A 23,815-nucleotide genomic window follows, 5' to 3' on the forward strand; every position below is an offset into this window, starting at 1 on the left:
ATTCGAGCATGAAAACAGAAGAAGAAAGAACTCAATATAGAAGAGAAGAGAAGAGAAAAATGTGTACAATGAAAAAGCTGTTTCTGTTGGAATTGAGTGAATGGAAAGATTTAAATGAAAAAGGAGGAGCTCAAAAGCTCAAAACAGATTCAGTTTTATCTTAGTTAACAGCCATAATCTAGTGCACTGTATTGGATGAAGTTGGTGCCGGCACAAACAAGATGTACTGCTAATTTGTTATACTAACTTCATATTTGAACTGAAGCGGCCATGTACCGAAGGGCTGAAAATTAATATTTCATAGTAAATAATAATACCGTTTATATTAATAAATTTATTCAGTTAATTCTAATGTAAATTAATTTAATGATATCTTTTAAACTTATTATAAAAATCTTGTCTAGTTGTTCAAAATATAGTACAGGAGTGACGTGGATGCCTAAAATATGTACCGTAAGAGGCATCTTAGGTTTTGGGCTGGACTTTCCTACACCTTCCTTACTGGGTTAGGCCTATTTATAACGTTTCTAAGTTGAGTAATGTTATTTAAGCCTTCATAATTATATAAAATTTATTTAAAAGTTAATTTTTAAATATCTTTTTTATTTTATGATCGGGGTGTCATGACTAGTTTATGTGTATTTCAATTAATCATTTAGGACCTAGAACTATTAACTGGATAAGAGTTCTAATGCTATCTCTATTAGCAATCGAAGAGGGACTCGAACCCATAACCTCTCAAGTAATACACCCAAGAGTCTATATCAAACCACTTGATCATCCACAGGTAGTTGGTTTTTTATTTTTTTTAAATATACTTTTCCTAATTCTCTTATATTTTTTTAATCAATGAATAAACTTGACTGAAATGCACAAGTAGTAATCCAAAAAAAAAAAAAAATATTATCATTATTTTTTGGTAACCGAGGTGTTTGGTCCAGCTTATGTATATCTTAACTAATCTTCTTAGTCTATTGAACACCCTACAAGTTCAAATAACTAGGTAAATTATAATATTATCATGATAAGTAACTCCAACGTTTGAACCTAAGAATATAAGAAAGTGAGCAAACCTCTTTAACTATTAGGACAACCTCAGGTTTAGAAATGATCATTAATAGTAGTATTCGAGAAATGTGTAGGCAAACAAGTTTTTCCTTGAATAAGTACAGAAACTTTTGAAAAAGGAGGTATGTAATAGGAGAGAGAGAAAAACTTATGAAACAAGTTTTGAAGATATCAATCACTTTCGGATTGCCTTTGTTTCTTAGTGAAGATGTAATCAATAATAATACAAGTCAAAAGAGAACAGAAGAAGTGACGAATTAATNATAAGAGCTTTAATGGCTATCTTTATTAGCAATCGAGGAGGGACTCGAACTCAGGATCTCTTAAGTAATACACCCAAGAGTCTATATCGAACCACTTGATCATTCACAGGTAGTTGGTTTTTTTTTTTTTTTTTTAAATATACTTTTCCTATTTCTCTTACATTTTTTTAATCAATGAATGAACTGGACTGAAATGCACAAGTAGTAATCCAAAAAAAAAATTATTATTATTTTTTGATAATCGGAGTGTTCGGGTCAGTTTACGCATATTTTAATTAATCATATGAGTCTATTGAATATCATATAAGTTCAAAAAACTAGGTAAACCATAATATTATTATGATAGATGACCCCAAGATTTGAACCCAATAATACAAAGAAGTGAGCAAACCTCTCCAACCACCGGCCAACCTTTGGGTTTAGAAATTATCATTAATAGTAGTATTCCAGAAATGTGTAGGCGAACAAGTTTTCCCTTGTATAAATACAGAAACTTTTGAAAAAGGATGCATGTAATAGGAGAGAGAGAAACTTATGAAACAAGTTTTGAAGATATCAATCACTTTCCGATTGCCTTTGTTTCTTAGTGAAGATGTAATCAATAATAATACAAGTCAAAAGAGAACAGAAGAAGTGACGAATTAATGGGCCAAACCAAACACGGATATATTTTATGTTTTGTTTATTATATTGATTAAATAATTATCATTAGAACATGGGCTGTGATTAAGACCACAAATTGTTAAGTGGATTTTAGGCGAGGTGATGTAATGGTTTGGTACATGATCATCATAGAGGTGTTGGCTGTCTATATCAAATTTGATCCTTTCGGTTCCCAATCCCAACTCCCGTGATTTGAAATTCATCTTTTATCTAATTGTAAATTTGTACTTTGATCAGTAATTTTATTTTATTTTATCCTAAGCCCAAACAATTATTACAGAATAGTTATCAAATTGGCAGAGTGAATTGGTTGAGTCTTGAACTAAAACGTCATTCATTATTGTATTATTTCTTTAAAAGGCTAATTGATTGCAATCTCTAGTGATGGCTGTAAGCTCTACTTTAAGTGAGGTGTAAGGCCAATGTCGTCTCCTTCTACTTATAAATTAATACCAAGAGACCCCAGCGTCATCAATTATAAAAATTAGTAGGCAAGAAATCAAATCAGCTGCTTTTTCTTTTTCTTTTATTTTTTTTTTTTATAATCCGGATGTTTAATCTAGTTTATGCTTATTTTAACTAATAATTGAGATATCTAAACCAATTTGTATACATCTCAACCAATTTCTAAGGTTTATTGCATACTCTACAAACTTAAAAGATCAGATAAACCACAATATTATTATAATAGATAACTCCAAGGTTTAAACCCAATAATTTAAAGAAGAAAATAAACATCATTAACCGTTAGACTAAACCCTTGAAGTTACTCAAATTAGCGTCATCTTATAACAACATCCAAATACCCAACACAGTTACTCTACACATAAAGTAACACTTATTTTACCATGTTGGGTTAAAATTCCTAGATCATTAGGTGACAGGAATTAGATAAAATGGCAATATTATGTGTACTAACCATTTGTACTAATCAAAGTACTAACATTGAAAATTTAAAATTTCTTAAAAAAAAAAATTCAAATTTTTAACTTGAATTAGTACAAAATGATTAATACCCGTAGTATTATTGTTAGATAAATTATTTACAACATATGTGTGATATTTTGATAGGTCCATGGTGACATTAATGTGTATGGTAAGAGGTGGATTCAATGTAAGTGCACTGTTGACTTTTTTTAACATGTAACATCGATGTCTTTGCCTCTTTGGCTTTACGCTTACGGGTCTAAATGAAAAAAATCAGACAATATCCATAGATCAGTTTACTAAATCGTCTGATAAATAAGACTAATAAATATAATTTGTTGAATAATTTAATGCAGTAATTACAGAGTGAGATAAATATTTCTTTGGTAACGGTAATTAAACATCATTTGTTAACAAAAGTATAATTGTGTTCCACTTGCTTCTATCTTAAAAGATTCCTAAATGAGTCATCTCAAGCTGACAAATCATTTTCAATTGCGGCTTAATTAATATCAATTGGGTAGGTAGAGCTATAATAATCTCTGATAATAATACCCCTTTGATTAATGTAAAAGAAACAGCATATAAAAACAATAGAAACAGTCGGTCGGCAAAAAATTGAGATCTCTTTGATTGAGATCTCAATTCTTCATTCCATATCTTACAACTATAATTCTTTTTTTTTTTTTTTTTTCCTTTTCGAGTTAATTTCTCCACCACCACAAACCCTATACTTGAAATCATAGTAATAGTTTAGAGTTGATGGTGTTTGTATTTAATTTAATTTAATTTAATATTGCGTGTGTATGGTTTGAAAATGAAGTGGGGGAACAAAACTTATGATTGTTAGCCTACCAATGTCCTCTAGATCCTTCTCACATGGTGGGAAGCACAGTTTCAGATACTGAATCTAAGTAGTCAGGCTCAGTTCTAACTAAGCTCCGGCGCTTTACCATTGAATACTGTTATTCACAAAAATTTTAAAAAAAAAAAATTTAAGAGATAGATATGTTGCAAACCAACTCCTGGTGATCAATCAGTCAATTGTGGTTATTGAGTATATTATCTAAGAGGTTTTGAATTCAATTTCTTGTTACTCAATTATTAACTTTAAAATTCTGAAAGATTAGTTGAGATAGATGTAAATACACTCTCAACTACCAAAAAAAAAAAAAAAAAAAAAAACAAAAAAAAAAAAAAAAAAAAAAAAAAAAAAACAGATATGTTGCACATCTAATATTTTATTCATCTAGTCTTATGTGATATTCATGAAAAATTACAGAGCTTTGGTGAAAAATAGGATGGTGCAAGCTCCAAATTTGAGTATAATTTGGTGGGCAGTGGTGATCATCATCTAACCAGTGAGGTCGAGAGATGATAACATANAAACTTATGAAACAAGTTTTGAAGATATCAATCACTTTCCGATTGCCTTTGTTTCTTAGTGAAGATGTAATCAATAATAATACAAGTCAAAAGAGAACAGAAGAAGTGACGAATTAATGGGCCAAACCAAACACGGATATATTTTATGTTTTGATTAAATAATTATCATTAGAACATGGGCTGTGATTAAGACCACAAATTGTTAAGTGGATTTTAGGCGAGGTGATGTAATGGTTTGGTACATGATCATCGCAGAGGTGTTGGCTGTCTATATCAAAATTGATCCTTTCGGTTCCCAATCCCAACTCCCGTGATTTGAAATTCATCTTTTATCTAATTGTAAATTTGTACTTTGATCAGTAATTTTATTTTATTTTATTTTATTTTATTCTAAGCCCAAACAATTATTACAGAACAGTTATCAAATTGGCAGAGTGAATTGGTTGAGTCTTGAACTTAGACGTCATTCATTATTGTATTATTTCTTTAAAAGGCTAATTGATTGCAATCTCTTAGTGATGGCTGTAAAACTCTACTTTAAGTGAGGTGTAAGGCCATTGTCGTCTCCTCCTACTTATAAATTAATACCAAAAGACCCCAGCGGCATCAATTATAAAAATTAGTAGGCAAGAAATCAAATCAGCTGCTTTTTATTTTTCTTTAATTAATTAATTTATTTATTTTTATAATCGAGGTGTTTGACTCAGTTTATATGCATTTTAACTAATAATTGAGATATCCAAACCAGTTTATACGTAACTCAACTAATCTTCAGGATCTATTGAATACTTTATAAGGAGGTGTTTGTCTAAACTTATAGGTTGATCAAACTAGTTTATAAGTTTTAAAATTAAGCTCATCTATTTGTTTATAATTTTTTTGAGCTTATAAGTTGAACTTATAAGCCAAAAAAAAAAATAAGTTGGAGAGGATGTACTTATTTTTTCCTTTTTTGCTTATAAGCACTCTGCTTATAAGTTAGTTTGACCAAATATATTACCACATTATTCTTGTTTAATTTTAAAATTCCATAGTATACATTTATTTAATGTAGTACCTTTTTTAGTCATTTTATAATAAAATATACTTATAAGTCACATTTTATCAAACACGTCAACTACTTATCAATCACTTATAAGTACTTTAACCAAACACGTAATTGCTTAAAATTTTAAATATTTATAAGCTAATTTTCATAAACTCAGACAAACACCCCTTAAGTCTAAAGAATCAGATAAACCACAATATTATTATAGTATATGACTCTAAGGTTTAAATCCAATAATTTAAGAAAGAAAACAAACCTCGTCAATTGTTAAACTAACCCCTTAGAGTTAATCAAATTAGTCTGAGCTTATAACAACGACCAAATACCCAACACCGTTACTCTACACATAAAGTAACACTTATTTTACCATGTTGGGTTAAAATTCCTAGATCGTCAGGTGACAGGAATTAGATAAATTATTTACAACATGTGTGTGATATTTTGATAGGTCCATGGTGACGTTAATGTGTATGGTAAGAGGTGGATTCAATGTCAGTGCACTGTTGACTTTTTCAAAATGTAACATCGATGTCTTTGCCTCTTTGGCTTTACGCTTACGGGTCTAAATGAAAAAAAATCAGACAAAATCCATAGATCAGTTTACTAAATCGTCAGATAAATAAGACTAATAAATATAATTTGTTGAATAATTTAATGCAGTAATTACCGAGTGAGATAAATCTGTCTTTGGTAACGGTAATTAAACATCAGTTGTTAACAAAAGTATAATTGTGTTCCACTTGCTTCTATCTTAAAAGATTCCTAAATGACTCATCTCAAGCTGACAAATCATTTTCAATTGCGGCTGAATTAATATCAATTGGGTAGGTGGAGCTATAATAATCTCTGATAATAATACCCCTTTGATTAATGAAAAAGAAACAGCATATAAAAACAATAGAAACAGTCGGTCGGCAAAAAATTGAGATCTCTTTGATTGAGATCTCAATTCTTCATTCCATATCTTACACCACCACGAACCCTATACTCGAAATCATAGTAAAGTTTAGAGTTGATGGTGTTTGTATTTAATTTAATATTGCGTGTGTATGATTTGAAAATGAAGTGGGGAGCAAAACTTATGATTGTTAGCCTACCAATGTCCTCTATATCCTTCTCACATGGTGGGAAGCACAGTTTCAGATACTGAATCTAAATAGTCAGTTCTAACTAAGTTCCAGCGCTTTACCATTGAATACTGTTATTCACAAAAATTTAAAAAAAAAAAAAAATTTAAGAGATAAATATGTTGCAAACCAACTCTTTGGTGGTCAACCAGTTAACTGTGATTATTGAATGTATTATTTAAAAAGTTTCGATTTCAATCTCATTATGTAACTGTTAACTTTAAGATCCTGAAAAATTACACATGAAAAATAAGATGGTGCAAATTCCAAATTTGAGTATAATTTGGTGGGCAGTGGTGATCATCATCTAACCAGTGAGGTCGAGAGATGATAACTAACCCACCCATATATGCTCTACAAAGTTGAATTAATATTCTTTTATTCCGATTTGGCAGTCCCGTTTAATAAAGTAATCGGTTATTTGTTCCGTCAGCTCAAAGTTACCAGCTTGGTTTTCTTCTAATTTGAACAACTACTTCATCGTCACTGACATGAGTTGTGATTTGTGAATGAAGAACTAACATTATTAATTAATTTTTAAGTTTTATAACATAAGGATTAAAGGTGAAAAAAAGGGGGTGAGGGTTTATAAGGTGGGGTAAGAGTTGGTAGGGTAAGTGGATGGGCAACTAAGTACATAACGGACTAGAAAGAAGAAATTCAAAGAGTCACCTTCTCTTCTAAGGTCACTTTTTCAACCAGAAAGATTGATGGCGGTTTTGACATTTAGTGGAGTGTGGTGGAAAATGGGGAAAGGACCCACTTGCAATAAAAGTATAACTATATGATACTCTATTCTATTATTCCATATCAATTCCGATTACAAACACACCAACTCCGACTTTGATTCTCTCTTTTTATCTTTTTAAACCCTTTCCTTTTGATCCTTTTAATAATTTATACACGAATTCAAGACTTCTCAACTGTGCACACCTCAAGAACATATCAGCTTTCACTGCTTGCCTTTTTTTTTTTTTTTAATCTGGGTTTTGCGTAAGATTCAAGTCGTCTTTAGTTCCATCTTTATAGCTTTCCTAATATGTCTTTTTAATAATATTATCTTCATTCTTTAATTCACTAAGAATATTTATCCGACTTTTTTTTCTGCTCAGAAAAAAAGGCGGAGTGGTTTTGCTGGATTCATGGCAGTTAATAAAGAAAAGAATAATATCTTTTTGCTTCCACTGATTCTTCTTTGATGACTACGCATTTGGATTTGGGTGCTGTATCTGATAGGAGATTCACCAGATTCTATTGTTTCTGCGGATTATTTACTTGTTACAGGTGAGTCTGTAACACTGAATTTCCTCTTATTCTTCGTTTATATGACAACTGTTATGTATTAGTTTTTGTTTATTACAGTATTGGTAAAGGGTGATCAAGGGTGTTTTAATAGAAACTGGGGTGTGATTGACTTATTAGTATTTAGGCGCCAACAAATACGTGGTACTGTAATTTCTGGGAATTGGGCATTTCAGATGAAAATTTGAATATGTGGGGTGATTTACATTGCCTTGTGTTTCGCTTGCCTGAAATCTTTCATTGATGAGGCAAATGATTTGATTTTGCACCATATTTTTGCAATTAAGGTAGACATGCAGGCAACAAGTTTATGATGCCTTTGACAGAAGAAAGCTTATGTGTGGTATTCCTTCTAAGCTGTTGATTCAGGCTATATCTGACACTTGGTTATATCTATCAATAAAGTTGAATGTTTCTTTTTTTCCCCTTTTTGGTTTCTAATTTTCAATTGCCTGGGTGTTTAATTGTAGTAGTATCATGAACCTGGAAGTTATTTGAAATTATGGTCGAATTCTATGCTATAGATAAATTTTCTTGCATTGTTAGTAATGTCCCAGTGTATATTGGCATTTCCTTTTGCTGCTAAATTTGCATTTATATAATGAGCAGCTGGTTGCCGGCAAAATTTGCTATCCTGCTGGCAGAAATATCTCATCATGGGATGGCTGACAAAAAATTCTGAAAGGTCCCAATCTAAAGGTCAATATCATGGAAAATATGGAGATTATAGAAGATGGAATGAGCCTAGAGATTCAGTGGTAATCACTTTTTTTTTTTCCCCTTCAGTCATAGGTGCACCTAGCTGCTGTTTTCTCCCATGATTATTACATCAATTCTTAATTTTATTAATTAGGAATGGATACATGCGCAAGTGAATTTTCATGCATACATTGTATGCAGCATTTCTTTTTCAAGTTTGTGATGTTGCTGACATATGTGGAAAAACCTGGATATAGGATGATTCATCCGATTTTGACAAAGAAGAAAATGACCGTGCTATTGCAATGTCTCTTCAGAAGTGGATCAAAAAGGAAAAAAAGTGATTGGTAAGCCCCACAACCTGTAAGCACTGATCATGAAATTTTTGTAATTGTGATTGGAAGTTTCTGTGATTAATTACTAGACATTATTATGGCTCAGTGCGTGAAGTACTCTGCAATGACATATCAAAGAACACAGGTGAAGGGGAACTGATTGCCAATAGTACCGCCTTGTATGTGTGTACTTGCTTGATTGCTTTTACTCTTTTCTTTAATAAATAACAAAAATTATTCGTATCAGATTATTTTTATTTGCATTGCTCAAAATTTTGCTCCAGAAATTATGGGCAAGAACAGAAGTAATGCATCCGGCATTGTTTAGATTATATGCTATATGTTAATTGAATAACTTAAGGCTTAGCTTATGAATACTCTAAATAATAAGTAAGAGAGTTTTAATGAAGTAGAAGCAATTAAAATAATTTATTTTATTGGGTTTGAAAAAAGATAATTCTCTTTTCAAATAGTATCCATGCCAAACAGTGGGTATGATTGCAAATTGCTTACAGAGATACATATGCATCTTTGGTTTTTCTGTGAAATCTTTCCGTTTTTCAGTCACAATAGTATAGTGAAGTGAGGCAGGAGGAAGAACTGTACAAAGTGACTTCTAAAATATCAGATTGATGGACTTCCTTTATATTACATGCTAACTGAACATGCATAAGGTCCATTAAAGAGGTGCACTCTATAATCAATACAGTTATTTTCGGAAGTGTTGAATTAATGATGAAATTTAAAGTTCATACTTTTAGTTCATTAATATATTATTTTATTAGAAAATGAATATGACTGGAGGAAGATATCAATGTATTAAATCTGAATCGGATGAAACGAAGATGAACTGTTGCTAAAGCTCAGATAGAGGAAGATGAACGACGAGCTAAAGCTCAACAGAGGAATAAGAACGTCAAGCCAAAGCTCACTAGAGGAGGATGAACAACTTGCGAAGGCCATTCAGGAAAGTTGAGCATTGAGCCTCCTCCTCAACATGATACTCCAAGTTATTTCAACCTTTTCCATTCCTTTATCCTCCTGGTTACAGGTACACGTCATTGAATTCAATCTTGTTTCAGTAATCTGACGACTGTCTATATGTCAATTGTTTTGATTACAGCTCTTATGAAATGTATTAAAGGCACAAGAGACATGCTTTTTTGAATTTGAATATTGCATTCTCTCTGAAGGATAAAGATTTAGGGCTAGGCTGCTTAAGCAGAAACCCATTGAATTTTAGCTGACAAACCAGCTTAAGGCAAGGCATTACACGATAAAAGATAGCATGAACATCTGCTGCTCGAGCTAATGGTTTAAAGTTTAGCACCATATTCTTGTATCAGTCCATTGTAATCTTTGCCTTGACTGACTTTATTGGAATGAAGTGATGCAGATTATTATATCGTTTTTTCCCGTGCAATACTTAGTTGTATTTCATTGTAGATGCATGAGCAATTGCATTACATTCTTCTGATTAAGTTGACTTAATAATGCCAGTGGAAAGAGGAAACTCATAGTTTGATGGTCTAAAATCTAAATATCTTCTGTTTCAAATAACTAGTGCAAGATGATTAAGAATTTTTTATTTATGTACAATTTGAACTTTTGTTCTTCAAGGAGACATGACTTGGGAAGTACTTGACATGGTTAATTATAATGTGACAATCAAGAATTTTGCATTTTATAGTGGCTCGTTTGAAATTATCATTTTCAAGTTAGTAGAATGACATGACAATTTGACATTGGCAAAAGCTAAATGTGATAAAGTTGGGGTGCATTACATCCTTATGTAACATCATGAATTTGCATGCATAAATATTATGTAACAATATTATTGTGTCTTTTATATAATCTGCTTCTTATGTTTCTAGTCTTTTTTTACTTAGATATCAAACAATCCTAACCTGGTGTTGAAAATGTATTTCTCATAGGAATGTGCGGTTGCAATATTGAGATTGGTCATGGAAGATACTTAAGTTGCATGGGTGCTTTTTGGCATCCTGAATGCTTCCGTTGCCATGGTTGTAATCAACCAATTACAGATATCGGGTTTAAATTTTATAAAACTTGAATGATAAATTAATTTGAGCAGTTAAACACCTGCTTGAATTCTTGGCAAATTTTGCTGTTAGTATGGGTGGTTTTTCAATAACCAGTGAATGGAGGGTATGGCTAATTTGATATATCCTTCTATGACAGTTTTCAATGTCCGGGAGTCGTCCTTTCACAACACTGCTATAAGGAGCAACATCACCCAAATGTGATGTCTGCCAACTTTTAAGTATTTTCCCATGTTAGTGCTATAATAACCTTTTTTTTTTTTTTTTCCATCTCTCACTAAGTGATTGGAACCCACTTACTCATACTCTAATGGGTGGGTGGCATGGGTCTTTCAAGGGCTTGGTAGAAACTCTCCTTGGAAAACCGGCTTGCCAAGGGAGGGTGCCCAGTTATAACCCACATGCACCCTTTTCCCTTTCAATGTGAGATCCCATTCCACCACGCTTCCGCACCGACGTCCACGTCGGCCTCTTTACCCGTCGGCCTCTTTGCCCTTGGGTGACTACGGGACCCCTTTTCCCTCGGGCCTCCATGCCCTTTCTCGGGGTAGCAGCCCGGGCCCAAGGTCAGCCTGCCACGGGTCGCCCTGCCACGCGTGCACTGCCACATAGACGCAGGATCATGCTCTGATCCAATTGATTGGAACACCCTCTTAATAATCCAATAATTGGGCTGGGTCATGGGTCTTTCGGGACATGGGTTGAACTCTCCTTGGCCCACACGTCCGCGCCTTGGCCCACACCTTTTTTTGTGCCCCCCGCGCTGTGTCCACACAGCCTTGATAACCCACATTGCCAAACTCAGAACCCACACTCCTCCCCCTTCTCAATGCCACAGCCAGGATTCCCCCACCCCTCTACACCTATCCCCACATTCTCCCCCACCACAGACTCTTTATTTTTGTTTATTGCCCACCCACCGATCTCTCCCACCATTTTGGTTACGCTTTGTTATCCGTTATACTGCATATCTTTTGGTTTTCTGTTAGTGCATCTACCTAAACATTTCGGTGGTTGTTCCCTTAACTCTGCGCATCGCGGACCGCTTTTCCGTGTATTGGGGTAGTGTTTTCCGTCGAGGACCTTGGCTGGACTTTATTTTTGCCGGGGCTTAGTGCTCCTCAACCTAGCTCTTGTTCCTTTTTGCTCAAAATAGTTGGATTTTGGTTTATATCTGAATGATGCCACGACGGGAGTAGATCTCAAAACCGGATACTCAAAGCTGAGACAGCAGAATTGTATATTGGTGTCAACTTAATACTTTCACGACCACATTATCTGAAAAAAAAATTTAATCAGTTCTTCCCATTCAGTTATCTGTGTCACTGGCTGAAGGTTGGGGGGGGGGGAACCAGACCCTTGTTGGCCCACACCGAATTATGCCAATTTGCGCTCGTTCTAAGAGACATCAGTAACGGCGGTGTACCTCAATCTGAACTGTTGATGAACCGTTAGGGTACACGACATGGGATTTAACTCCCGTTTTAATGTTATTGTGCAGTTTCGCGTGTTCATATACGCAATGAACTCATTTTCCTCATGTTTGTGCGATACACTAAATACCAAAGCCTCGTCATCACACCTTAATGATCCTATACAGATCTAGTTTGGGCTCCTGTGCTGGACTTGTTGATTGCTACACTTTTGTCGGTCATGGCCCTCGATGCAGGCTATTTTTTGGAGTTATTATACGCTTCTTTGCCTGTTGGTGTACATATGTTACACAACTATTGATCGTTTACAATGTTCTACTGTGTGGTTGTCCCGTTTTTTTTTTTTTTTTCCCGCTATCCGCGCTCACATTTAGCACACGAGATGTTAGGCTTTCACATATTCCTGTGTTACTGTGTTCTTTCCCACTTCTTTCGCCTCCATCTTGTTTTCCGCGTAGCCCCTGATCCCTATTTCTTCTTTGCGGCTGGCATTCACGCTTTTGTCTTCTTTCAGCCTCCAACCTCTTTCGTTTTTCTCTCGGTTTCCCTTATTTCCTGCAGGTGAGCCTCTTGCGTCTCGAGGCACCCGAGTTTCCGCCACTTCGTCCTTGCGCCTGAGTTTCCCTGCACTTGAGGGCTGGGAGTCCTGTTGTGGCCGTGGTGCACACGCACTGGAGCAGAGTTGCCGGCCCCACACACGACGCCGCTCTCGAGCCTCGGCCCCCTTCGATGAGTGATCTAGCTGAGGATCTCCCTAACGCCCGCCACCACCCTGTCATTGATCACTTCCATTTTGAAACCGTCTCACTCCCCCCTATCCCTTCCTTCATCTACACGTCTGACCTCTGGTGATCGTAGTATGTGCCTTTTTGGTCATACTCTCCTTCTCGGCTTGTTGTACGCTCATCTCAGTGACGGCACACCTCGAGTCTCCCGCTATGGCACGAAGTAAGACTCTTTCTCAGCCTTGCCCTGCTGCGTGCCGCATCAGTTGGTTGGCGTGTTTGAGACCTCGCCCTAATGGTTATATCCTGGCATTGCCAAACCAGCTTTACTGAATCGGTATCTTGATGAATGTTGCTTCCATATGCCGTGCCCAGCCGTTCTTTACTTTGGTGCGCGCCACGCACTCTCCCCACATGCACCCCCGCGTCTCTTGTGTTGCAGGGGCCACCACACTGCATAAGCACACGCTATTTCCCCTCGTTTCGTCCTCTATCTTTGTTGTAACCTTTTCACAGTAACGACATACACTACATTCCGCTTCCACGTTTTAGTGTTGATGGGAGTGTCTTATACTTCTGTGTGTCGGCTGTGCAACTGTGATCTGTGTTTACAGCACACGGGGGTATGTTTGTCAGTAGTGTTGTATTGTCTGATTTTTTATCGCGAGGATGTGCTTATATTTTGATCCCCTGTGTAGAAAAATTTTCTCACAGGCCTTTGCCCGGCTCTGCTAGTTGAGCAAGGATACAACGTTAATGTTAAAAGTGGTAACTTGTATACATTACTTACCAGGTTGCACGGAGAGAGGAGTTGGAGTGGTATCGTTGTAGACATGAGAAAAGTAGCACTGTGTATAGGCTAATGCGTGGCTGTGAAGGGCAGCAATCGTTCATTTGTACGGTATCATGAGTATTCTTCCGTCCCTGTTGGCGCGAAGTCTCTAGTGTCCATGATTCCATTGTATCATGACTGGTTTATTGGTGTGTGGTCTACAACAACACAGGCTGTTCCCAGTTTTTACGCAGGAACACTCTCACATGCCGAAAGACAGCACAACCCTCGACCGAAATGAACAAAGAGAAAAGAAAGACGATTTTTCTAGGACAAACCAAGGTTTTATTTGTCTATGAACAGCAAGTTAATCATACTCAAATTTTTATTTTATTGAACAGGAAGCTCTAAAGGGGTATTTGACAGGTATCCCAATTTGAAACCAGAAGTTGAAGAAGTATATGTCAGGTGTTGGCTCATTGGGTTGGATTCTGAAACTATTCTAGCTCTGGCTCCGGCTCAAATGTTGCTTCACGTCTTTCCCCTCTTCTCATCATCATCATCACCACCCTTGCCTGCTCAACTAAGAAGGGTAAACGTTCTGACTTTGAGAGAAGCTTGGTGAATTTTTTAAACACCAGATCGAGTCAGATCATCATCATCTTATGGAGATGGATTTAGGGAAGGTAACCAGGCAGTGAGCAAGTATGGCCTCAGGGGGACTCTGGAACACATCCGTCTTACTGGAAATTTTCCTTGTTGATTGCATAGCTTTTTAGAACAAACCATATCCATACCACATGGATCAAAACATCACGCCCCCCCAAAAAATAAGTGATAAAAAAATGCTAGTTTCATGTATAAATGCTATAATTTTTCTTAAACAATTTACCAAACATAGAATGTATTCAGAACCCTTATAAAGGAACATTATACAAATAAATATAGTATTATGTTCATATGTTTTTTTTATCCTCTATTTCTGTTCTCGCTTAGCATTCTGAATAATCAAGAGCCAATATTTAGTTAATTAAAAGGTTGAAAATTGAACACAACATTGGCCGTTGGGCCCTACTTGAGTTATTCAAATTTTTTTTTTTTTTTTGTTGTAGTCGAGCGTGTTCAGACTAGTTTACGATACTTCAGCTAATCATTTAAGGTTTTAAAATTGACAATTGAGTAAGTTTTTTCAATAGTCATCTTACCTAGATTGATTGAATTTAGGACCTCTCAAGTTATTCATTTTGTCATATGAATAGGTAACAGATAATTCAAGAAATTAAAAAAGAAAATTAGTAAAAGGGCATAACATGGTTAAAACGATCCGATTTAACCTAACCCGAAGATATAGTAGAATCACATGTTCATTTTTCCATTTTAGCTCGGAGGATATCGCTGCCAATTTAATCATATTAGATGTGACACTGACACCCAGAAGTCATATCGGGTCTAACCCGATTACCAGACCTGTTATGGGCTGCCGTTTTACTTCCACTGCAAAGTGCAAATAGAAATAAGGTTTTGTTATCGAATGTAGGCGGGAATTGAACAAGAGTAATCTTCTATTGTGTCTAGTTCTATGACATGGGTTAACTGCTTTTGGAATCTACATAAGCTGATACATAAGAATCCTGTCTCTCTCAAATCTCAGTCCCATGCACACCAGTTGTTTGATATTATGACAATTCCAATGTAGTACCCAGTCTTTCTCATTACGTCTTAAAAGCAACAGACAAGTAATTGTTACAGTCCTCACTTGTTAGAAATGTTTGTTAATCGGTTTTTGCCTCCTATAAACCTCTCAAAAACCTTAGCCCAGTTGCAAACTCGTTTTTATGTGCGTGCTCCATTCACCAACAAACTTACCCACTATCTCCGCAGAGCACAACTTATCGACTCTATCAGGCTTGCTCTCCGTTCCAACTCACCCAACTCCTCTGCTCTTCTTAACGATCGTCTTATAGACTCCTTCATTGTGATTCACGCAATTCGTTCCGCTCCCAATGCGGACTGTGCGCTCCGCATCATTCAAAATCTTGAAGCAAGTCCTCATTTCTCGCATACACAAGCTACCCTCCACGCCCTAGCCACAGTTTTAGCAAAGTCTCGACGAAGTGCTGAATTTAAGACCCTCATTGGCGACATTAGTTCTGGTAGGTTTAGGAATTGTAGTGTTAGTTTTATGAACCTCATGCAATGGTATAGTGCAATTGGTGACCTTGACCTGGTTACAAATACATGGAATGAGTATAGACAAACGGAGAAGCGTGCGTGCACCGAGTCTTATAACATTGTAATGAGCGTTTATGCAAAAAAGGGTAAAAATTTTGAAGCTGTGGAGACATTTAGCAAAATAATTGATGAAGGAGCGATTCCAAATTCCAGGACTTATACTGTTATGATTGATCACCTTGTAAGTTGCGGAAAATTGGATTCAGCAATGAAGATTTTTACTATATTGCCGTTGATGAGGATAAAGAGGACGTTGAAGCAGTTTTCTGTATTGGTGGAGCGATTTGTTGGGGTTGGGCAGTTTGATGAGGTTAAAACATTGCTCAATGAAATGCGGAATGATGGGAAGTTTCCTGGTAGGTCCATGCGTGTGTCTTTGCAATGTATGCAGGAGGCTGGGTTTGTTGAGGAGACTGATGATATTCTGAGGGAAATGTTACCAGATGAGAGAATAAAGAGTGTACAATATTGTGAGGATAGTAGTGATGAGGATGAGGATGGCATTTTTAATAATGATTGTGGGGAGGGAAAGGTGGATGAAATTCAATTGAAACCATGGTTGGATCCAAAAGAATTGGCAAATGCATTAAATGAATGGAGCCCTGAGGTGGTATCTGTGTTGGAGGATGCTAAATTTGTGTGGACAACTAGGTTGGTTTGCAAGGTTCTTAGGCATTTCAAATCACCAGAAACTGCGTGGGATTTCTTCTGTTGGGTTGCTTATCAGCCAGGGTATACTCATGATGTTTACGCAGTGGAAAGGATGATGGCTATTTTAACACGTCGTGGACATGTTGAATTGGTTGACAGACTCATATCCAAAATAAGAAGGGAGGGAATAAGGTTGCACTTCAGCACTATCAGGTTAATCATTGATTTTTATGGCGTTTCTAAGAAAGCTGATGCAGCTTTAAAAGTCTTTTATGATGATAGAACACTCTGTGGTCCAGTTTCAAAATTTAACTTGATGCTGTTATATTCATCTCTATTGCGAACGTTGACCAAGTGTAAGAGGAATTCTGATGCCATAAATGTACTTGAAGAAATGATTTTAAGTGGTGTTTGCCCTGATATTCAAACATTTTCGGGGTTGATGTATCATTTTGCACTGCAGGGAGATATTAAAACTGTACAGAAGTTGTTCACAATGGTTAGGCAGAGTGGTGTAGAGCCAGATGCTTATATGTATAAGGTCCTAATTCAAGCTTATTGCAAATGTGAGAGAGCTGCTCTTGCATATAGGGTTTTTGAAGACCTCAGCAATTCTAATTTGACGCCTGATGCTGCTACCAAGGAATTGCTTGTGAAGAGTCTTTGGAAGGAAGGCAAGCGAAAAGAGGCTGCTTTTGTAGAAGAGAGATGTGAGGAGATAAATGATGTCCTTCCACTGGCATTGCGTGGTCATATATGGACAGTTAACTCTGCGGATCTCACAAGAGTTTATAATATTTATTTGAACAGTTTCTCGTCAATGAGCAGTTAAATTTTGGAAAACAATGATATTTTATAAAGCCAAATATTAATACCTTTGTCTCGATGGTTTCTTTCTCAATTTAGGTTTTGTTCTGTACTCGGCTTCTTTTTATCACGTTAGCAAGAATGAAAAACGGTCTTCTAAATCTTTAATGGTAATATATATTTTGAAGGAAGACAAGAGGTTAACGAGATGAGATTGTGCTTTCTGGTTTGCTCAAACAATTGCAGAAAGTAGATTCTGGGCATTATATTTGCATGTTCTTAAACACTGAACTTCCTTCCATAAATTTTCAGCTCTTTGTTTGATATGATTAGGAATTTTGGATGCACATACACCTTATATGACTTAGCTTTTACATTGTTTACAATACAATGCCTAATTAATATACTTGTTGGGTTTGCATTGTAAATGCTAGTAAAATCAACTTCTTACTTTTACCAAGAGCATTTCTTCTCTTTTCCTTTGTATCTTTCCAGCATGATTGCCTTAGTTCTCATGGGTTGTCTGTGCGCACCGCCCAAGGTTGTGGATAAGATATGCGCTCATTATTCACAAAGTCATCACGCAGTAGAAACCCTTTCAATTGGATTAATCTCCTTCGTCTGTATGCTCTAGTTTATCCTCACTCGAAAGGATTTAAACCCCCAACTTCAGTGGATGTTTCCAACCAACCAAACTGCAGGTGGTCAGGGGGCAGTAGAATCCTACATGTAAGAACTTGTGGTAGCACATTGGAAATCTCTGGATCGGGCATCTGTATATTAGGTCTTGTCATTGAGTAATGACGCTACAGTGCAGGAACGATCAGAATATTCTTTTGCTGTATTAAACAATCCTAGTGTAGCCATCATATTAGTTGTTTACAGAAAAACGGCTAGCTGACTTCTTAATTTTTAATGTGTAGGAAGGACAACTGCTTGCCGTCGCCAACGGTTCTTTAATTAAATTAATCAGATGATTATGACGGATATTTAGCGAAAAGGGAACATATTCCTGAAAAATGAGAAAGAAATAGAGGTTTCGTCGCCTTTGATTTTCTTTTGCGCATGACTATATCTCAGATAGTGCTATACCAAGTACTTTTATGCGTCTGAAAATGTCGTATAGGAGGAGAAAACAATGAGAACCATTTCCAATCAAAGCTAACGACAAAAGCCCTTGGATTTTATTCAGGGAATCATTTTTATTAGGATCGAAAGTTTCATGATAGCAATCTGCTAAACTTTTCTATCAACCTGAAGTGAGACTCCACAAACAGCTTTCTATCATATAACACTCGTAAACATTAACTACCAACTGCTCAACCTACCAAGCTCAGATCAATGACAATTTCTTTGCTTTCCTGGGAAGCTCTTTTTTTCTTGTTTTTGTCATTCCTCGTCACCCACATCAAAGCTCAATCACCACCCGTTAACGGAACAGACTTTTCATGCTCTACAAATTCGCCTGCCTCATGCAAATCATATGTCACATACCTTGCCCAGTCACCAGGATTCATGGACCTGGGTAACATATCTTCTTTGTTTGGGGTCAATCGCTCGTCGATTGCAAGAGCCAGTAACTTAGTTTCTGAGGATTTACTATTATTTCCAAACCAACTCCTGCTGGTACCTATAACCTGTGGTTGCACTGGAAACCAATATTTTGCCAATATCACTTATCAGATCAAGAAAGATGATAGCTATTACTTAGTTTCAATCAATTCATTCGAAAACCTCACCAAATGGCAAGTTGTGAAAGAGATGAATCCCAGTCTGAATCCAAACCTCTTGCAGGTTGATGAAAATGTGACCTTTCCCTTGTTCTGTCAGTGCCCTTCAAAGACTCATTTGGAGAAGGGAATCGAATATCTAATTACTTATGTATGGCAGCCTACTGATAATGTATGGCATGTAGGTGCTAACCTAAATGCATCACCATCTGATATTGAAACTGAAAATAAGTACAGAAATTTTAGTGATGCAGTATATCAACCAGTATTGATTCCAGTGTCACAACTACCAGTTCTCTCTCAATCATATCCTTCTCCTCCAAGAAGAAAAGAATCCAAACAACATTGCATTATGATCGCGGCTATAAGCATTGGAGGTGCTTTTCTGATTTTACTGTTAGCAGCGTGGGCGGTTTACACTCATGGTCTTCACAGGAAAAGAAGAAGGACATTGAGTCGCAATGGTTCCTCTTTGGAGAGTTCTGATTTGATTCCAGTGAAGAAATTTGGAAATAGTGAAAGTTTCGGGCCAAAGATTATACAGGATAAACTACTTCCAGGGGTTTCAGGCTATCTGAGCAAGCCAATCGTGTATGAGATTAAAGTGATTATGGAGGCCACCATGAACCTAAGTGAACAGTACAGGATTGGAAGATCAGTGTACAGGGCAACCATTAACGGAAAGGTCCTAGCTGTAAAGAATATCAAGGAAAATGTCACAGAGGAGCTAAGCATTCTACAGAGAGTAAACCATGCTAATCTTGTGAAATTGATAGGTGTCTCATCAGATTTTGAGGGAAACCGCTTATTGGTTTATGAATATGCTGAAAATGGGTCGCTGGGTAAGTGGTTGCACCCCAAATCTTCAACCTCTTCTGGATCTGCAGCTTTTCTTACTTGGAGCCAGAGGTTACATGTAGCACTGGATGTTGCCAATGGCCTGCAATACATGCATGAACATACTCAACCCAGTATTGTTCATCGGGATATCAGAACAGCCAATATACTTTTAGACTGCCGGTTTAAGGCCAAGATAGCAAATTTCTCATTGGCTACACCAGCCACGAATGATGTGATGCCAAAAGTTGACGTGTTTGCTTTTGGGGTCGTTCTGTTAGAGTTGCTTTCCGGAAAGAAAGCTATGAGGACTAAAGAAAACGGTGAGACTTTTATGCTGTGGAAGGAGATATCCGAGGTCTTGAAAATTGAAGAGAAGAGAGAGCAGAGACTAAGAAATTGGATGGACCCATACTTGGAGAGCTTCTATCCAATTGATGGCGCGATGAGCTTGGCAACATTGGCAAGGGCGTGCACTGTGGAGAAGCCTTTGTCAAGGCCAAGTATGGGAGAAGTCGTCTTCGGCCTCTCCATTCTCGCTCACTCTTCAGAGACATTAGAAAGGTCTTGGACTACTGGATTAGAAGCAGAAGAAGTTCTTCAGGTTATCAGTCCAGTCAAAGCTCGTTGATGAACTGAATTAACGTAATCTGCCAAAGTAGATCTCATATTATTCATGTTTATTATAATGAAATATCTGTATACACTCTTTCTGATTTTGGTTATCTCATATTTTTATTGTAGTTGGTTTCCCTGGTATGAATAGCAACATTAGTAAGTATAAAACCAACCTTGTAATTACATTTATATCTTATTTACTTCCTCTGTAACATGTATTACAGAACTAAAGATTATTGCAATTCAATTTTAAAACAAAGTGATCAGAAAATGAAAGAAAGCAATGTTGACATCTTTATCATACTTTAAACCCGCTCCAAAAATAAAGGTTCTGATCTTTGCATATCCAATTGAATCCTCATCAAGGACGAAACCACTTCAGCCATGCTTGGTCTGCTTTATGGTTCTTCAGCCGTGCAGGCTAGACTTAACTTTATCATACGCTGAGCATGTTGCATCTTGTTTTCCGCTTGGAGATTAGGATCTATCAGGCAACGAAGATTAGCTTCTGCATTTCTTCCTTCCATAATAGAAGAAGCTGCTTCAGCTAGTAGCACTTCTTTTCCATTCTGCAAATAAACTGCTTCTTTTCCTGAAAGCAATTCCAGAACAATAACTCCGAAGGCATATGTATCCATCTCATATGTCACCAAGCCATATTCCATATATTCAGGTGCCATGTAACCTTTCGTTCCGAAAGAACTCCTTACAGATGAATACCCACTTTCTTCCCTCACAGCTGAACGCGCGAGACTGAAATTTGCAATCTTAGCCCTTAAATCTTTGTCAAGCAAAACATTGCTACTGCTTATGTCCTTGTGCACATATCCAGGATGAGTGCAGTTATGAAGATAATGAAGTCCATAAGCAACATCCAAAGCAATCTGAAACCTGTAATACCAACTCTCAAATTCCGGATACCTCTTATTTTGGAGCCAATCCCTTAGAGAACCGTTCTCCATGAATTCATAAACAAGGTAAAAACTCCCTTGATGCTCACATGCTCCACAGAGGCTGATCAGATTGAAGTGGTTGATCTTTTTCAGCAGATTCACCTCCTTGGATACATTTTTGTTCATTTGTTTTATTGCTACTGTTTTTCCTTCTAGTACCCCGCGATAAACTGAACCGTTTATCTTATTTTCGGTGCTGAAATTTTCGGTAGCCTTATTCAATTCTTCATGTCTGAAGAATTTCAATCCTTGATCGACTGTAGCAATATCAACTAGGAAACCCTCTGGTAAATCCTGTTTCTTTTTTCCCCCTCCATGGATTTGTGAAGCCTTGTCTTTCTTCTTTTTGAAATGGAATAAGACTATAGACAGAACAAAGCAGAGGACTAGCAGAGAAATTCCTATTCCAGTCCAAAGATAAATCCCTTTCCTTGACCTCTTCTTGTTGTGGTTATCATTTGGTACAAATGGAGGAGAATTGGATGGTGGAGAGTGGTGAATTATGGTTTGGGAGCTTAAAGGTTCAGTTGGCAGTGGAATAAGAATTGTTGTAAAGGGATATATAGGTGGATCATCTTCAGTAAACCCATTGGCATAAACTATACTTTCTTTACTAACATTAAATCTCTTGCTAATATCAGGAACATTATCACCCCAGCTAACCAAATATGTAAAAAGAAATTTGGTGCCATTTACAGTTTGATTATTTGTGGGACAAGCACATCTAAGTGGTACTTGTAAAATCAAACCAGGATGTAATTTGGTTGCACTATAATTGTTCTCACGCATAAGAATGTTACAAGTTGACAGACCCTGGTATGTGTTATTGGCGATGGTGAAATAAGTGTCATATATGGTAGGAATAATGAAAGAGGTGTTGGCCTGATAATACTGACCTGAACAGGAACAATTTACAGGAACAATCACCTCTTTATCTGTAGGTAAGACTTCAGTAAAAGTTGAGATATCGTTGATGCGACCAAGTTCAGATGGGTCTGAAGATGTGAGTTTTGATATGGTGGAGACTGTATCATAAGGAGGTTGAGATTTGAAGATGAGAAAGGCTCCACAGGATTGATTTTTACCATTACAAGTGTAAAGAAAAGCTGGAGATGGACCTGTTTCATCAGTGTTATCACAGTCCAGAACTGAGTTGCCTGAGTAACTTTGTTGAGCAGTGATGTTTGAAAATAAAAAGCAGAAAAGAATGAAAAAAACCAGCAGAATCTGATCCATAAGGAACTTTCTTTGATTTAACAATATGTCGGAAGATAGTTGATCAAATTGTTTAACCCTGCAAGGCCTAAGTGCATTAACGTCTTACATAGATATAACAACCATGTTTGACCTAGTATGATTTCCAGAGGCTTTCAAAAACCAAGTCTCCAATGATTTAAAATTAAGTAATTAGTCTATTTAAAGGCTTTTTAGTTGGTACATCGTCCAAATCAATCCTTGACTAACCAAATTTAGATATATTTTAAAATGGACTAACGACTTTTTCCCACCCGAGTTTTGCCTTAATGACATTTTCTCTCCCTAAAAGTTTTAAAATACCACTTTTCCACCTAAAATTAATATTTCATTACTATTTAAAGCTGATTTCGACAGCAAAAATTTTTTCTGTCACTATCATTTGGACCTCCGATATCCTTTCTACGAAACCCCTTTCACTTTGACACTTGATTTCTTGTCAATTGTCAGTCATCGCAAAACTATGGTTTTTTTGTTCTTAGTTAATGTCATGCTGATTCTAGCGGCGAATATTCAATCATTCACCACTATTCAACCCATCAATCTCTACTCTATAAAAACCTTCTTACCCTGACTTCTGGTTACTCGCCGAAGATCAGCTGAGAAAGTAAAGTGTATTTTAAGTATTAATAAAATATAAATTTTAGATTAAAAAATGATATTTTAAAACTTTTTTAACGAAGAAGTGTCATTAAGGCAAAACTTGGGTGGGTAAAAGTCGTTTGCTCTTTAAAATGACTTAAACTTGAGAAACGGTCCGTTGGTTTTTTACTAGGAAATTTTTTTTATTTTTTATTGATGTTTTGTTGAAAATTAAGAAAAAAATGTTTTTTAATTAAGCATTTAATTATTTAGGAGTGAAGTGATGTTGACGTATTATGCGCGTGAATGAGGATCGGGCTGAAATACAAGTACCTTAAAA

The 23,815-nt window shown here is 36.3% G+C and overlaps 3 protein-coding genes and 1 long non-coding RNA gene across 4 annotated transcripts; 3 read left to right on the plus strand and 1 right to left on the minus strand.

Annotated features, from left to right (window-relative positions):
• The first annotated feature begins 7,238 nt into the window (after positions 1 to 7,238).
• Positions 7,239 to 7,638, plus strand: LOC116129113. The gene is made up of 2 exons (XR_004127859.1): positions 7,239 to 7,475; positions 7,595 to 7,638. It is a non-coding gene; the product is annotated as an uncharacterized LOC116129113 (long non-coding RNA).
• Positions 7,639 to 15,235: 7,597 nt separating this feature from the next.
• LOC116129173 (pentatricopeptide repeat-containing protein At5g66631) lies at positions 15,236 to 17,633 on the plus strand. The gene has a single exon (XM_031414922.1). The coding sequence runs from the start codon at positions 15,577 to 15,579 to the stop codon at positions 17,524 to 17,526; it is 1,950 nt and encodes a 649-aa protein (XP_031270782.1). The 5' UTR covers positions 15,236 to 15,576; the 3' UTR covers positions 17,527 to 17,633.
• A 1,209-nt stretch (positions 17,634 to 18,842) lies between these two features.
• LOC116129160 (serine/threonine receptor-like kinase NFP) lies at positions 18,843 to 20,832 on the plus strand. The gene has a single exon (XM_031414913.1). It carries the CDS (start codon positions 18,843 to 18,845, stop codon positions 20,697 to 20,699), a length of 1,857 nt encoding a protein of 618 aa, XP_031270773.1. The 3' UTR covers positions 20,700 to 20,832.
• Positions 20,833 to 21,002: 170 nt separating this feature from the next.
• On the minus strand, positions 21,003 to 22,875 carry LOC116129161 (protein LYK5-like). The gene has a single exon (XM_031414914.1). It carries the CDS (start codon positions 22,873 to 22,875, stop codon positions 21,085 to 21,087), a length of 1,791 nt encoding a protein of 596 aa, XP_031270774.1. The 3' UTR covers positions 21,003 to 21,084.
• Between the last annotated feature and the right edge of the window lie 940 nt (positions 22,876 to 23,815).

This window comes from Pistacia vera, unplaced genomic scaffold, assembly GCF_008641045.1.
Source record: "Pistacia vera cultivar Batoury unplaced genomic scaffold, PisVer_v2 Contig208, whole genome shotgun sequence".
NCBI classification, from domain to species: domain Eukaryota; kingdom Viridiplantae; phylum Streptophyta; class Magnoliopsida; order Sapindales; family Anacardiaceae; genus Pistacia; species Pistacia vera.